The sequence below is a fragment of the Dipodomys merriami genome, unplaced genomic scaffold (assembly GCF_024711535.1).
Source record: "Dipodomys merriami isolate MVZ:Mamm:240054 unplaced genomic scaffold, mDipMer1.0.p SCAF_9, whole genome shotgun sequence".
NCBI lineage: Eukaryota > Metazoa > Chordata > Mammalia > Rodentia > Heteromyidae > Dipodomys > Dipodomys merriami.
In genome coordinates, this window is record NW_027206512.1 from 8,012,926 (window position 1) to 8,030,594 (window position 17,669).

General features: G+C 35.1%; 1 protein-coding gene across 5 annotated transcripts in view; it reads left to right on the plus strand.

Annotated features, from left to right (window-relative positions):
- The window catches only part of Pdgfc (platelet derived growth factor C), a 222,799-nt gene that overhangs the window by 165,482 nt on the left and 39,648 nt on the right, over positions 1–17,669 (plus strand). For all 5 annotated transcript variants that reach the window (XM_070012373.1, XM_070012374.1, XM_070012377.1 and 2 more), the window contains exon 3: positions 4,543–4,723. In XM_070012373.1, coding sequence (XP_069868474.1) covers positions 4,543–4,723 — 181 coding nt within the window. The remainder of the gene's footprint in view (positions 1–4,542; positions 4,724–17,669) is intronic.

The following is a 17,669-nucleotide window of genomic DNA, read 5'->3' on the forward strand; positions in this document are numbered from 1 at the left end:
GTACCTCCTCTGTATTTTCACAATTAAAAAAAAAGATTAAAACCATTTAAAATATATTTTTGTGTGTGTATGTTACAGTTCTGGGGCTCAAACTCAGGGCTTGGGCACTATCCCTGAGCTTTTTGCTCATGGCTAGCACTCTACCACTTGAGCTACAATTCCACTTCTGGCTTTTTGGTAGTTGGTTGGAGATAAGAATTTCATGGACTTTCCTGCCCATGCTGACTTCAAGCATCCTGAATAACTAGAATTATAGGTATGAGTGACTGACACCCAGCAAAAACATTTTTTATTTAAATAAGTCACAAATCAGATAAGCATCTATGAACAGAAAATTATGTAAACTCCAGTAATAATATAAGTTATTCATTTTAGATTTGTAGAACGTGATGTTCTTTTTTCTGGAGATGCTTTCTATATTTCACTTATGATAGCTATTTTGATAATGATCTCAAGAAACATTTAGACACAAGTATTCTTTCTTCCCAACCTGTTAATTGCAAATGACCTTATAATTGCCAGATCTGCTGGGGGTGCTTGTTTGTCTCTTTTCTAATCTTCCTATAGCATTTGTTGCTATAGGTCATATCTGCTCTGATAGGAAACCCACCCCCCAACTTTCCCTCTTCCCTTACATCTGGAATGCTCCTCCTTTTATTGACTGCTCCCTGTGTGTCTTTGTTAAAGCATCTTGCCTCATGACTCACACGTGAAATATTTCCTAGGATGCCTTAAGTATTTGATTTTGTTACTGCCTTCTTTAAAACCTCCAAGGGCTTGCTTCCTATGCTACAGAGTTGTCCCATGCTAATGATTATAGGGCAAATAATATAAATAAATAAGTGAAGAGATCTAGGTGTTAAAGAAAAAAGTTAGCAAGTAAGTAGTGAATTCTCAACCCAAAAAGGATATAGTTCATGTAGTCTTTTTTACTTAACTCTAACTTCAGTAGCTGTGAAAACAAGTGTTCTTTTTTATCACTGCTCACGTTTGGTTGTTTACTGTGAGCTGGGCATGCAAGTGCTGCAGAAAACACTAAATTAAACAAGAACCTTTCCTGTCCTGGGACTCACATCAGCTCTGGAGATGAGCATTTATAGAGTCATTGTAAAGGTGGTAAGACTCAGGATTGTTCAGTATTGCCAGTTCTTCAAACATAAACTGAGAAATACAATTTTTTTGCACAAGATTCAGGGTTTTTTCTTTTAATGTATTGACAAAATTTAAAGCTGTGTTCAACCCTGTTTACAACATTGGCCTAAAAATAAAAAAAAATAAGGTTCTAACAGCTTAGTCTGCAATAGCAAGGCTCCCCCACCTCTGTCTCCTTTTCCTGCTTGATTTTGCATCCCCTTCTTTGTTTCTCATCCTCTATTCATGATTGACCATGCCTGGCCTCTTCATTCTAAAATTACCTCTTGTGTATTGTACTTCTTGCTAGAATGCATTTCCATGTCCCTGCCTTTTCACCCCTGGTCAGTCAATACTCACTGACAGCCCAGACGTCAAATAGTCAGTAAAGTGATCCTAATCTCCCGATGTAAAATGACTCTTATTTTTCCAGTTTGTCAGAGTTCTCTCTTGGTAGAGTTCATGCTGATGTGCTTTATGGACCTTGATCCCAAAGAAGCTATAGTTTCATCTTTGTTTCCTTAGGCTCCAGCACATCAGTATATGAGTTTATGAGTCATTGCTCATAAACAATTATGAAATGAATAGAGAAAATCTGTCCGATGTTGTTTTACCTCCCAAGCACAGAACCAACTGAGAATCTCTGAAGAGAAGCTTTGTTTACCATGTAGATAAGCTTGTGAAAATTACCATTCGATGAAAATGATAATTGCTGACATTTGAATGATTTATATTTGAACTGTTTACCTCCCACTTCCAGTTCTCTACACACACACACACACACACACACACACACACACACACACACACACACACACACACACACACACACACACACCCATGTTCTGAAATAAGTACGTCTGGTTTATGCAGTCCTAATCTATGACTCAATTTTTCTTTGTGTTTTAGACTTTTCTTCTTTTATTGATTTCAAAGCCTTCAGTTTATCTTAAATAGTATCTGGGTATGAAAAGGTACAGACTAGAAATGGGGAACAGTTTAGAGAGTGGAAAGTCTATATCTAGAATGTTTAAGGATAGTATATGTACTGTTCCACTTTAATTTACCTCTGTGAGATTGAGGTCAATAACCTCAATTCATAGATGAGGGAAAATAGGTTGAGCTGCATGCTGTAATTGACTTATGAATAATTTCTTAGGAAGAAAACTTATAAAGATACTTAGTTACATTTTGTCTTACATTTTGCCTTATTTCAACAAGTTTTTCTTCTTGAATATCAATACAACATAAAATTTTATTTTTTGTCTTAGCTACTCAGGAGGCTGAGATCTGAGGATTACAGTTCAGGCCAGCCTAGGCAGGAAACTCCGTGAGACTCTTAACTCCAGTAAACTACAAAATAAGCCAGACCTAGAGCTATAGCTCAAGTGGTAGAGTGCTAGCCTTTAGCAAAAGAAGTTCAGCGACAGTGCCCATGCCCTGCATTCAAGCCTTGGGACTTGAAAAAACAACAGCAACAACAAAAATCAGTTTTCCAACCACATCGGACTTATTTTTTTAACAAAATTTTTGCAGTATCCTATTTAGTATTCTAAAGTACAATTTAAAGAAGCTATTTTCCAATCTTCTAGTTATATGTGTAGTTGCTCAAGAATTAAATGAAAGGCCCACATATGAGAGAAAGTTAAAATAAAGGCTGGGGTTTAGCTATTTTCCAATCTTCTAGTTATATGTGTAGTTGCTCAAGAATTAAATGAAAGGCCCACATATGATAGAAAGTTAAAATAAAGGCTGGGGTTTAGCTATTTTCCAATCTTCTAGTTATATGTGTAGTTGCTCAAGAATTAAATGAAAGGCCCACATATGATAGAAAGTTAAAATAAAGGCTGGGGTTTAGCTCACAAGTGGAGTACTTGCTCAGCTCCTCACAAAGCCCTGAGTTTGATCCCCATTACTGAAAATAAAACGCTGACATAATATTAATTTCTATTATAATGTTGTAAATGTACATTAGTAATTAGAGTAAAATAAAAGAAGTTGGTAATATGTTTGCATCTTTTAAGCAGACTTATTGTGAGTGCGATAGCCATAGGTATAGATGTATGTATACTTATTATTACTTATGTAAATAGTATATCAAAAGTTTCTTTTTAGGATTTATTTTTCTGGAGCATAGGGCAACTATAGCAATGTGCTAAACAAGGTATAAAATTTGGCTTACTTTGTTGGATTGTTGAGTGTCTATTTCTGGAGAATTTAGTTCAAACTAAAATAGTATAAAACATAATTATGTTTATACATGTGATAATGTCTAATTCTGAACATGGAAAATCAAGAGCAGAAATTTCACCTACACTAAATGTCCAGTGGAATATTTGACAGACATGGGGGTCATGAGACAAATATTTATGTCCAAAACTTTCCAATGTTAAGTGTTCTCAGACATTGCTTACTCCATTTCAATAGTTCCCTTCTAGTGGTCAGTCCTTCACCTCACTGAAAATGTTTCTACATATTTTTGAAATATTATCTTGTGAGACAATACTGCTGCAACTTCCTCAGATCTAAATCTTCCCAAGCAAATTTAGCATGTTTAAAACAGACATTCATGGGCTGGGAAGGTGGCTCAGTGATAGAACACTTGCCTTGCATGCATGAGGCCCTGGGTTCGATTCCTCAGCACCACATAAGCAAAAAGAAAAAAGCCGGAAGTGGCGCTGTGGCTCAAGTGGTAGAGCGCTAGTCTTGAGCTGAAGAGCTGAGGGACAGTGCCCAGGCCCAGAGTTCAGGCACCACGACCAGACCCCCCCCCCAAAAAAAAAAACAACAGGCATTCATTATGGTCAACTCCTTTTTTCAAGAATTTAGTAGTCTAAGAAAGGTGGGTCATGTACACACACATACATATATGTGAAAGATGTCAGTGAGCTGAGAATCCACATGAAGACTGCAGAAGGAGTACTAAACAAAGTGGAGGTGGAGGATTTGTAAAGAGATGGCTCCAATATAGTTCTCCTCTCAGCTGAGAAAAGGAAGCCAAGACCATAGCTATGATAAATTACTTTCAGAAAGCAATGGTCAGTGCTAAAAGCAATTAAGACTGTAGAAAGACTGTTACCTCCATATGGAAAAAGCATTGAATAACTCATGAATTGAATGTCAGATAGAGTTACTTCATACAAAATATTTTAGTTCTAAGATGGCTATTTAGTAAATTTGGAATTTTTTAATAACAAAACTGGAGAACATCAAAAATAAGACTCAGAATTTATTCAATTATGATCTTCTTTTTATTGTTTCTTCTTCTGAATATTGAATTATCTCCATCCAGTAAAATGTTAGATTAATAGCTGCTATGGTCTGAGTGTTCACTGAATCTGAAGATTTGGAATTTGATCTGCCAAAATAAGAGATCATGATTTGTTCTCTTTTCCCTGTATCTTCTTATAGGTATGATTTTGTAGAAGTTGAAGAACCCAGCGATGGAACTGTGTTAGGGCGCTGGTGTGGTTCTGGCGCTGTGCCAGGGAAACAAATTTCTAAAGGAAATCAAATCAGGATAAGATTTGTATCTGATGAGTATTTTCCTTCTGAACCAGGATTCTGCATCCACTACAACATTGTGGCTCCAGTAAGTATCACTTGGAGATTCTAGACTTCCAGTGAACCTACTGTTTGTCTACTTGATTTCCTCCTTTTAAAATAGGAATCAGAAAACCAAAAACCTTTCACTGATTTGAGTTTTTCCCATAACTTAAATGCCATCACTTTAGAGCATTAGAAATATTTAATGTCTAATCAAAATAATTAATGAAATATGTGCTTTTACATTTGTAGGATTATACCAAAGCCTTTCTTTAGCCATTCATAGCTGTTTGGTTTTTCAGCATTGATGGGAAATCACAAAGAAATTTTTTGTTAATGTATGTATAACTCTTTTATTATCTAGTGAACACCATAAAAATTGGACTTTTAGAACTGAAGGTGTGGCTCAAGTGGTAAAGCAACTAACTGCCTAGCAAGTGATAAGGCTGTGCGTTCAAACCCCAATACCATCAAAAGGAAAATAAAACATTAAAAAAATGGACTTTGTTGGGGCTGGGAAGGTGGCTCAGTGGTAGAGTGCTTGCCTTGCATGCATGAGGCCCTAGGTTCAATTCCTCAGCACCACATAAACAGAAAAAGCCAGAAGTGGCGCTGTGTGGCTCAAATGGTAGAGTGCTAGCCTTGAACTGAAGAGCTGAGGCACAGCACCCAGGCCCAGAGTTCAGACCCCATGACCAACAACAACAAAAAAAAGGATTACTTTTTAATCTTACTAACTCTTGTTATTCAGAACCTGCTATCCTTATTTTCTAACTCCTTTTGAAATTAATACATTGCAGAGCTAGAAGCTAGCACTATCTGAAATTAATACCATTTTGACTGAATTTGTTGACTGAATTTGTGTTTGTTGTGACTTAAAAATTCATGTTTTATTCATTTTACCTTTTTCCATTAAAGTGGGATCATTTCTACTCATATTTCTCCAAAAACTAACTTTAGGTATGCTGTTTATAAATATATACCTAACAACTTTTCTTTTTTCTTTTCCTAAAGAAAGGCAAACTTATCAGAGTTCTTTTAGATCAATATATCAAATCTATTTTAAAAGTTAATTACCTCTGTTCTCCTATTTAAGATTTATACTGCTTTAATAATATTCATGACCCTGATACCCAAGAATTTTTCACTCTTAATAGAGTTTAAGGAATATTTCAATTTTGTCTAATTATAATTATACTTTGCAACATAATTATTTTCTTTTTGTATTTTATGTATTATTTCAAACATCTCTATCTGCTACTAGATCTCAAAAATGCTGAAAAATATGTTGCTGTTATTTATTACATCCTGTTCATAATCTAGCAGTTCTTATGTTGGTGTTTTATAGTATGACTTTGAAATTTAACCAATAATATCACAGTTAAAAAGGATTTAACAGCTGGTATATTTAACAAATTTGAGAGAAGCAAGTAGAACACAATATGATGAAGGATACTTTTTTGACAGCATAAGTTCTTATTGAGCAGAAAAGCAGTTACACAAGCAATAATACAAAGCAAATATAAAAATTATGGAGCCAACATTTAATGTCGTAATTTTAAGTATAAATGTAGCTCAAAAACAATAAAATGCTATCTAAATTTGAAAATGATAATGTGTTCAGTTAATTGTATACTTTTAGTTAATTGTAATACTTTATTGCACAAATTGATGGTATCTCTAAAATAGAAATTTGTTTGTGACTCTTAATCAAATTCTTACATAGTTTATTTTACATGTCTATATTTCTATCCCATTCTGAAATACATTTTGAGATCAGAGATTCTGACATTTTCTTTACTTTTGAAAATGTCTTAATTTAATAATTTGCATTTGAGATTTTAGGATTTAATAGAATTTAACAATTTGAACTAGAAATGAAAGTTATTTCAGGTACAGAAGTACATACATTTTAAAAATATTGTTGATAAGCACTATTTTAGTACTGTGATTTTTTGTTTGATTAAAGCCACTAAGAATTATTCTCTGACTCCTGCCTTATAGAATTTATTATTTTGCCATTCACCAGTGGCTCCTTCCTGTAATCCTAGCTACTCAGTAGGCTAAGATCTGAGGATCACAATTTGAACTCAGCCTGGGCAGGAAAGTCCTTTTCTGGGCAGGAGATCCTTTTCTGCAATTAACCACCAAAAAGTTGGAAATGGATCTGTTGTTCAAGTGCTAAACTTGAATAAGAAGTCTCAGGGACAGCACCCAAGTCCTGAGTTTAAGCCCCAGGACTGGGACAAATTTTTTTTTAATGTATGTGTGTGAATACACACATATGTATATTAGTAGGTACTTACTCATTCCCATCCTAGGATAAAAGTAAATAGTAAGTGAAAAAAGAGGTCTGGGAAGGTGAGTCAGTGGTAGAGGGCTCGCCTCTCATGGATGAGGCCCTGGGTTCAATTCCTCAGCACCATATAAACAGAAAAAGCCAGAAGTGGCCCTCTGGCTCAAATGGTAGAACACTAACCTTGAGCTGAAGAACTCAGGGATAGTGCCCAGGCCCAGAGTTCAAGCCCCAACAACAAAAGAAAGGAAGGAAGGAAGAAAGGAAGGAAGGAAGGAAGGAAGGAAGGAAGGAAGGAAGGAAGGAAGGAAGGAAGGAAGGAGGGAAGGAAGGGAAAAAGAAAGAAAAGAAAGGGTGTGACTCTTCTTTTCACATTATGCTAATCTAATGTTTCTGCTACAAAAGAAAACTCAAAAGCTGATCTGGATGTATGCCAATAGTAAGGGTTATCTTTTTATGATTTTTATGACTATATTATCTGAAGCATGTGGATTAAATTAAATATCTCAAGACAGAAGCACAGAATGTTTATAGCACCCAGTTCAAGGAGCCCATTATGATCTGTCAATACTTAAATGTTGAAATGATTACATACCTGTCACCCTAGCTGAACTAACAGAGGGTTTGCTGACAAATGCACTGCATATCTCTGTCAACCAGATTCATCAACTTTATATGAATCTGACAGACATGTATAGATATACTGATAGACATTTATGGATTATAGATATTACCATTCATTCCATTACCAAAGAAAATCCCTGTCACCTGAGACCATGCAGGACAACTGAGAAGCCTTGGGTCAAGTGTGAACCATCATTCAATTCAGTACCTTTGTAAATAGTTACTAAGACATTTTGATCAATCATAAATATAGCCTTTGATGGACTGACATTAAGTCTCACAGTGTTTTTGAGTCCTGCTTTCTAAATTGACCTACCTGGACTATAAGTACATGAATGATGGCTTGCAGGGGCATTGCAACTAATCTGACCATATTGAAAGAATAGTTGATCTTGGGCTGGAGAAAATAATAGAGTTTGAAGGTAGGGAAGGTCTTATATTGTCAAATAAGTATACATTTGATGATTTTTAATAAATACTACCCCTGAAGAAGTTAATTTGTATGTGTGTGTTGTATAAATTTTCCATTGTCACAAATTGGCTCTTCTTTAAATTTGTTTAAATTTGCTTTGACAGTTTGCCTGCTATTTCCTCCTGTCTCTTGTATTCTAATTCACCTTTCTCCTCACTTGTAGACACATTCATTCTACTCTTAATAATTGCCTGGAAAGGGGAAGGCTTGATGAGTGAGAAATGGACAGGTGATTATACTTTTAAGCTTTGCAGAATGTTTTGAGTTATCCTTGTATATTGCTAAATGACATCTCCCCATGCCCCATGCACCTCTGCACACTAGCTAGGCAGCAATGAATCAGTCTTATCTTTGCATCACATAAAATGAAAGCCTGAAGGAAGAAGGTTTCCCTCTTAGAGAATAGGCTTAATGGTTCTTATGGCATTTGCTCAGGGGCAAGTGCCCCTGCCATCCCCTGTATCATCTCTGACATTTTGTTTTTTTCTCTTTTTCTGCTGAGTACTTCATATTAGCAAACACTGTGCCCCAGAGGTTGTGGTTGGAATGACTGCAAACCCACTGCTACAATATGCCCCTTGATGCTGCTACCACAATGGCTCCTTCACTTTGAAATGACAAAATACTAATCACAAGTCCTTTGTAGACTGTGAACTTTCCGAAATGAGGTATGATATGAGTGCCTGACTCAAAACCAGACCCACTGCAGCTTCGGTTTAGGATTTCATAGATATTCAGCCATTTCCCTTAGAGTTGCTGAACAGCAACTGCTCCTCATATGAGATAAGTCACTTGTGCTACTTCTGCATCGTTAAGGTCATACATAACTAGAAGCATAGAATTACATCACATATTCTCCTGCTCATGACTCAGTGTGCTATCTCATTGAGGACAGAATCTTTTCCTACTTAGGAATATGGCAAGGGATTCTTTGTTTACAGTGAGGAGGGATGGGTAATGACACATCCACCAGAGTTGAAGAACATAACACATATTTATCATTTTCTTGTTATTAGTATGTATAATGTTTTTCAACACATATTTATCATTTTCTTGTTATTAGTATGTATAATGTTTTTCTTATCTTCAATAATCAACTTAAACATATTTTTTGAATTGTTTATGGGGCTTGTACTCAGTTCCTGGGTGGTGGCCCAGAACTCTTTTGTTCAAGGCCACCCAGCACTGTACCACTTTGAGCCACACCTTCACTTCCAGTTTTTTCTCGTGATTGGAGATAAGAGTTTCACAATCTTCCCTTACCAGGCTGGCTTTCTGCTGAGATCCTCAAATCTCAGCCTCCTGAGTAGCTAAAAGTATAGGCATGAGTCACCTGGGGCCCCACAGCTAAACAACATTTTATACCTATTTATAAATGGAAAACTTAAGTCAAAGCACATTTTATTTCCAGGGAAAATTACAGAAAAATTGTTTTTAAGTTCCTTATAATTTGTAAGTAAAGAGATACCACTTTGTGAGCATGAATAGATGTCTGATTCTATTCTACCTTTAGTGCCCTCAGGATTGGATTACCCTGTGTCTTAAATGAACAGTTTTAAATATAGGATAATATTCTCACTAGTAGCTTTTGACACATAGATTGTTATTAAAAACTATGTCCATCCTTTAAATAATAGGCCATCCCGCTAAATAATAAATGATACCTTATTTTTTTAAATGAAGTGTTGCTGATTGAATTTTTCAACACCTCTGTCTTATAAATACATCTCTTTCATTGGAAGTGTTTTTTGATTCCCAAATACCTTAGACTGAGATGTAAATAAAATTTATCTCTCCATTTTAGTTTTAAAAATGTCAACATGAAATCCTGACCTGTAGCTGTGGCAGTTGTAGCTTTTCAAAAATATCTGTAATACTAGTTGAACCACATCCATTTAAATCTTTGACATTTAAATGCTAAGTCACACAATTATTTTTGGATATATTATTTCCCAGTTATGCAACAGTAATAATGAAAAATAAATCTGTGCAAATGATAAGGATAAATGATGTACATTCTACTTTTATGATTGTGCATATGGAATTAAAAATGTCTTAACTTTTTTCTTTCCTGCCAAAAGAAAAGGAAAAAATAGAACTTGTAGATTATCAGAGAGAGATTGTTTGAGAAGAAATGAAGCAAAACTGAAATAAAACAGTGCTAGCTCATTTCTGTTTGGAGGCCACACACAGAGAAAACCAAGAGCATACTTCAGACCTTTTAGATAGAAGAGAAAATCTCTTGTTTAATTTTGGAGTCATTTATATTAGATTATATATGTTTTACTCTGTGTAGTGTAGTATAAGCACCATTATTTAAAATGTTAAAAGACCTGCAAAGATTAAAACATAAGGATCTTTCACTCTAGGATCAAAAGACTTTATAAAAAGTTTTATTTCTCAGCCTGAAATATCAAAACCTTGAGTATATTTTTGTGAAAAAACTTCAAATAAACCATATGTGTCTTTTATTTTTTATTTATTTTTTGTCGGTCATGGGGCTTGAACTCGGGGCCTGGGCGCTGTCCCTCAGCTCTTCAGCTTAAGGCTAGTACCCTGCCATTTGTGCCACAGTGCCACTTCCAACTTTTTCTGCGTATGTGGTGCTGAGGAATCAAACCCAGAGCGTCATGCATGCAAGGCAAGCACTTTACCACTGAGCCACCTCCTGGCCCCATGTGTCATTTAAATAAAATACAAAATTTGAACTCTATTTTATTAATCTAAACCTTATCTTAGTATCATTAATCCTAGTCTTATTTCAGTAATTTTTCTTCATTATTTCTTATTTATTTTTCTTAGTTCTTAGAGAACTAAGTAATATAATACTATGCTTGATGTGATATTTTAGATACTTTTGAAATGTAGGGATTTTCTTTATTTTCTTCCAATCTGGTGAACATTATCTTGAAAAACACACACATTAATTTCTTAAATGGTTTGATTAAATATGATGTTTTAAAGTTTTTGATTATAAATAGTAAGATAGTATTTATAATAACTTATTTACTATTCTGTCCATGTAGTGAAAGTATAGGCTTACATTAAAAGAATTGGGTATCATCCATTGTAGTACTAAATATCAGGGTTTAACTACTACCTGAAAAGGTGGTTAGCTGAGGTATGAGGAGTCAGCAGAATACTTTCACTGTACCATCCAGTGAGACAATAGCTTCCTTTATCTTCCTACTAAATTTGTCCTATTGTTCTGCAACATTGCTTTTTAGGAGATGCATAATCAGTTAAACTTGTTTAAATAGTGGAGTTCTTATTTGTGTGCTTAAGAATTCATGGAGAGGGGCTGGGAAGGTGGCTCAGTGGTAGAGCGCTTGCCTTGAATGCATAAGGCCCTGGGTTCGATTCCTGAGCACCACATAAACAGCAAAAGCTGGAAGTGGCTCTGTGGCTCAAGTGGTAGGTAGAGTGCTAGCCTTGAGCTGAAGAGCCCAGGAACAAGTGCATAGGCCCAGAGTTCAAGAAAAAAAAAAAAAGATTTCATGGACAGATGAACTAATAGTATAGATTGTCATTGTAGAGTTTTCTGTGATATCAGGACACTATTGGGTTGTTAGCCCCATTGTCACCCTAACTATGTGTTTTCCCTCATGCTGACTTTGTAAATGACTTGTCTAGAGTTAAGTCAGTGGGCTGGCCCTTGTACATGTTTTTTCTAGAGAGGGTGAGAAGGACACTTGGTGCCTGAGGTGCCATTGAGGAATGCATGACTGATTGCCAAAGTAGTTATTAATTATGCAGGATGCAGAGAACAAAGCAGCCCAGTGAACACTGAAGTTGGAAAGAGGAGAGGGAGGGGGTTTCTTATCCCTCTGGCAGATGCCAAATTATTGCACTGTGAGAGTCTTATAAAGAAAAATCTTAACGAAAAGCCAAATTTGCTTTTATGTTCAAGTTCAGAAAAATTCCATCCAAATCTCCAAGAAAGCTTCAAATTCAGTGTTGACTTTCTTATTTTAGAAAAAAATAAGCATGCATAGAATAAAATTGCATAGGGAAGTATCACTGAGAAAAACCTCTGTGGAAAGATATGCCTGAATTTTTTAAAGTATATCTTATGAACCTTCTTAATAATTCCACTGCATTTCTATGTTATGTAAAAGTGTTGTTTTCAAAACAAATTTTGATTTCCATAGAGAATTAAGAGAAAGTCTTTACCCTAGAACTTTTTTGTATTATTAAGAGAATTAAAAGGGTATTTCCAGTGCTGTATCTACTGTGGTCTAATGCATGACTGAATGATTTGATTTTTATTCATATATATATTGTGCTTGTGTATTTCTGCAAGGAGTTAAAAGATAATGTTTTATAGCACCAAAGCAATTATGCAACTGCTTTAGAGAAAAGATAGTTGGCTGAAAGCCATTTACAACCCAGTTTGTACCCCATGGGCATGATGCTCTCTTTCATATAAAGATTGTTCTATCTATGTTGCGTTTCTATTGATCCTTTTGTTTCAGTTAATTCTTACTACATAAGAAAGCATTTCACAATTGGTATGATTTGTGTTTAGAAATTTTTCAAAATTTGTAAATGAGCACACCCTTAAGAATGTGAAAGTCAGAAAGACTGTTTAAATTACTTATAAGTGCATTATAAATGAAAAGTTAGACCAATTGAAAGCTTGAGATTTGATTATTAATATTTTATGTATAAGGTCACAAAGATTTTAATAGCTTGGAGTTAATATAGCAACCTAAAACTAAATAGAGAGAGTTGTTCTCTAAAAGTTAGTTTAATGAAAATTAAAATTGTAGGTTAATAAATTTTTCTTCAATACCCTAATACATGCTCTTATTGATCCTTTTAATATGCACTTTGTGCGTGACTTCTGATTAAGTACTTTTGTTCAGAAAAGTCAGAGATGTATATGACATCACCCTGTGTCTCCGGTGACTTAACTTGGTTTAGAGATAAAATACGTATCAATATAAGCACTTGCTCACTAATGGGAGTAAGTGTCAGAAAAGTGGTTTGGAAAGACTTTAAGAAAGAACAAGGGTGATTGTAGAGAAGAGAGGAATGAATGTCTTGTCTTTAAAGAAAATCTAAACCAAAAAAATCCTAAGAGTTATCCCATATAAATTTCTATAAGGTATCTGAAAAAATATTTCAAAACATATTAACTGTCACATGTCTGAGATAGTGTTTCTTTTACTCTTGGGTAGTACCCACTCATTCGCCTTTCCATTAGACAAGTTTACAGATTTAAGCACAATTTTTCATACTACATGAGGAGAGCAGAGAATTTCTCCAAAAAATAAATTGAGCATGATGTAGTTTTACCGAGATCTTGGAGAAGTGTTTCATATTTTAACAAATGTGAATATTTTGTTGAACAGATTGGTTAAGTGCATACATTTTTAATGGCTAGCAAATCGTGTATACTGCCTTAACTCTTATTTTTCAGGCTTAAAGAGTAGAGCTATTATTTTGTAGAATCAGATAGTTGTATTTTACTTTGTCACACATGTATGTATAATCCAGTTTTCTAAGCTATATGTTGAAGACTATCAGTTTGTCAGCTCTCAATATCAGTTACCCTGGGAGCTGTGATGGATTATGCTCTACTTCTTTTCTAATCAACAGTAAACTTGTCAAGTGATTCACAGCTGGCATAGTTTCAGCATGCAACCCAGCCTTTTTAGAACATATCTTTTTTTCATTCCAAGGTATGATGAGACATTTTAATAAAACATGACATTTCCAGTTGTCAAAGAAAAATATTATTTCATTTCCTCAAACTTTGTTTTTAAATGCAATTTAACTTTTATCGAAGGTAATCTTGGACATAAAATTATAAGGCAAATACTTCTTTTAGACTTTTTTCAAAACAGCAGTTCATCCCATCTTTTCCCTGAATTACTCCTTGCAGGCAAGTACTTCTACTTCTTTGAGCTGATCCTTTCAAGAATTACCTGTACAGCTCCCTGCAACATGCTTTTCATTCTGCTTCTTGATTCTTTAGTTTTAAGAACAAAGGAGGAGGTAGCAATGTCCAACAAGAATTGTACTTATTTCCTGATTTATGTAACTGTAACCTTCTGGAGATCACTTTTGCCATAAAAATATAAAATAAAATAATTTTTTAATGGAAAAAAGTCTATTGACTTTAAACACTAGAAGATGAAGTTTTTAATTTTTTTATTGTGAAAATACTGTACAGAGGGGTCACAATTACATGGGCAAGATAATGAGTACATTTCTTATCATGCATTATAGCCTCCTCCTTTGTTTCCCCTTCCCATCCCATCCTTCCCTACCACCCAACCCTCCTCCTCACCCCCCAACAAAGTTGTAAAGTTCGTTTTCCACATAAGGACTTGTATGTCTCATTGTTGCAATGGGTCCACCTGTATCCATATTTAAAGGATTTGTTTTTCCCCTTCCCCTCCACAAATTATAACAACATCAAATACAGTTGAAACAGGGGTTATACCGTGGGGGAGGAACATACAAAGCAACATAGAAATAATCTTATAAATGTGTTAGAAACAATCATATGAAAGAAAAAAAAATTTGAATACATATCTTAGGGTTCATTTCCTTAACATAAACTTATCTGACCTTTTCTGCTTGACTCAGACATATACTAGTTATTGCAAATAAGGGAAACCATGGGACCTATGTTCCTTTGGGCCTGGCTTACTTCACTTAATATAATTTTTTCCAAGTCTTTCCATTTCCTAACTAATGGGGCAATGTCATTCTTCTGATGAAGGCATAGAATTCCATTGTGTATATATACCACATTTGCTTGATCCATTCATCTACTGAGGGACATTTGGGTTGGTTCCATATCTTAGCTATGGTAAATAATGCTGCAATAAACATAGTTGTGCTGGTAGCTTTAGTGTGGTCTTGTTTGTGAACATTTGGGTAAATGCCCAAAAGTGGGATTACTGGGTCATAGGGGAGCTCTATGTGGAGTCTTTTGAGGAACCTCCATACTACTTTCCAAAGAGACTGAACAAGTTTACACTTCAACTAACAATGTAGTAGGGTTCCCCTTTGGCCACATCACCTCCAATATCTGTTATTATTAGAGTTCTTGATTATAGACATTCTACAGACATGAGGACCAATAGAATAGAACCAAAGATCCAGAAATGAAACCACAGACCTATAGCCACCTAATCTTCGATAAGCGAGTTAAAAAAAATAGAATGGAAGAAGGACAGCCTCTTCAGTAAATGGTGTTGGCAAAATTGGTTAAACACCTGTAGAAAACTAAAGCTAGATCCTTATATATCACCCTGCACCAGAATCAACTCCAAATGGATCAAAGACCTCGGAGTCAAAACCGACATCCTGAAAACACTACAGGACAGAATAGGAGAAACTCTAGGTCTCCTTGGCACAGGCTGAAATTTTCTTAATAGAGACTCAGAAACACAACAAATCAAAGACAAGTTGGACAAATGGGATTGCATGAAACTGCAGAGCTTTTGCATGGCAAAGGACATAGAAAGCAAGATCAATAGAAAGGCCCCTGGATTGGGAGAAGATCTTCACTAGCCATAAAGCAGACAAGGGTCTCATATCTAAAGTATACTTAGAACTCAAAAAATTAAATCCCCAACAACAAATCCTCAAAAAAACAACTGCCCAATAAATAAGTGGGCTAGTGACTTAAAGAGAAACTTCTCTGAAGAGGGAATAAGAATGGCCAATAGACAAGTGAAGAAATGCTTGACAATTCTTCAGCCATAAAAGAAATGCAAATCAAAACAACATTGAGATTCCACCTCACCCCACTTAGAATGGGCCTTTGTTAAATTCTTGTTTTGACCTACTGGATTTTGTTGTCCTTTTAATTTGCTTCATTGTTGGGGGAGGGGGGAGGAGGATTAAGCCTCCTTGAATTTACAAAAAGAATCAAACATTAGGGATAAAATTTTTTGAGACACTGAATGGATGTAAACACCTAAAATTCAAATTGGCCACTTAGAAATGTAACTGGCATTTTCTGTGTGGAAATAGAACCACTATGATCTTTTCTGGTTGTGCATTGGCTCCACCAATTATTTTTAAAACCCAGAAGCAAAAACAACAAATAAATGGAAACAAAAAAAAAATAAATAAGAAAAATGTAGATTTTCTAATGTATTTTCTAGGAACCTAAATCTAGGTTGCCTGGTTGTGAAGTGGGAACTGAATGAATTAAGAGTAATAAGTCTTAAAAATTAAGTATTAAATATAACATTTCAACTCTAGTTTTATTCCCGCTAGCAAGAATCATATCACCACTCTCAACTCTGATGCATTTACCAGCCCACAAATTTTCAGTTTTCTGTTCAGGAAACTAAAGTAATCTAAACTGGGAATAAGTCAGTCTTTTGCCAAGAGGGGAAGTTGACTTGGGGTGTCTGACAGATTCATTGGCAGATTTACAATGAATCTTATGTTTTTAACTTCTACCTCATTCTCATTCTGGCCTATATATGGAAATGCCACTGAATCCTGAGCTTTTGGGGGTGTTCTGTCATGTATTAGAGATCGTTTCTTGCTTTTGTCTCTTTCCATGCTTTGTTAAGTCCACCAGGCCAGTGACCACATCCACCTGTTTTGCTGTGTCCAAAATCCTACTGCCATTAGTTCCTTACCAATCTTCTTCCTTAAGAGATTGTGAATTACAAAATTACCTTGAGATAAATAATTCCAGGAGATAACAACATATTTTTATTCCTTTGGTCTTTATTTATATAATTTATATGTAAATATCCTTATTAAAGATTACTTTTTTACTTGTTTAACAAAATATTTAGAAACTCTGCACAGATACATTGAAAATTCCTTATCTGTAGTTGTCCTCATTCTATAACTAGAAGAACATCTCTCTATTAACTTTTTATGCCAGTGAAATTAATCAGAGGAGAACATCTTATATGAAAGATGATTTGGGAATCACTCTAAGATACTTTGAACTCTTAATGTTATTGTATGTCTAGTTATACACACTAGTGATACCAAACAAAGGTTTGCTGCCTGCTGCATATTGAAATTAATACTCTGGCACTAAATCTTTTCTAAAAGAGAGGTCTTACTTGAAGGTCTAATCTCAAGAAGATAGTAGGCATTTTACTGCTATTTTTAATTTGATGTTGGTATTAGGAGCTTTTTGAGGCAGTCTTGTTATATAGCCTAGACAGGTCTGTAACTCTCATTCCCCCTTTTTCCTTTTGAGGGCTTGGATTATAGATGTGGGTCACTGTGCCTAGTGAGATAATGGTTTAGGTCAAATTGGTCTTACACAATGGATTATTAGTGAAGGAATTTATAAGAAGAATTTATAAGAAGAGTAGTGATAGTATGGGTTTAGGTTCGCATGTGCAGGCTTAGATGGCCATTTTCACTTTTCACAGGTCCTGGGGGATGAGTTATAGAACTGGAGAATTGTGAGGTTGTGTTACCTAAAGGTCCGTGTAGCAGCTATTTCTATCTATGCATATCCAAAGGATGGATGGTTTTTAGCTGGTCTCTGGTAGTGTGTATAGTATTTTCCTGCAAAATAACCCTAACAAGCTTTATTACTTCATTAATTGATTCCTGCTTTCTCGTCAAATGCACTAAAACAATAACTAT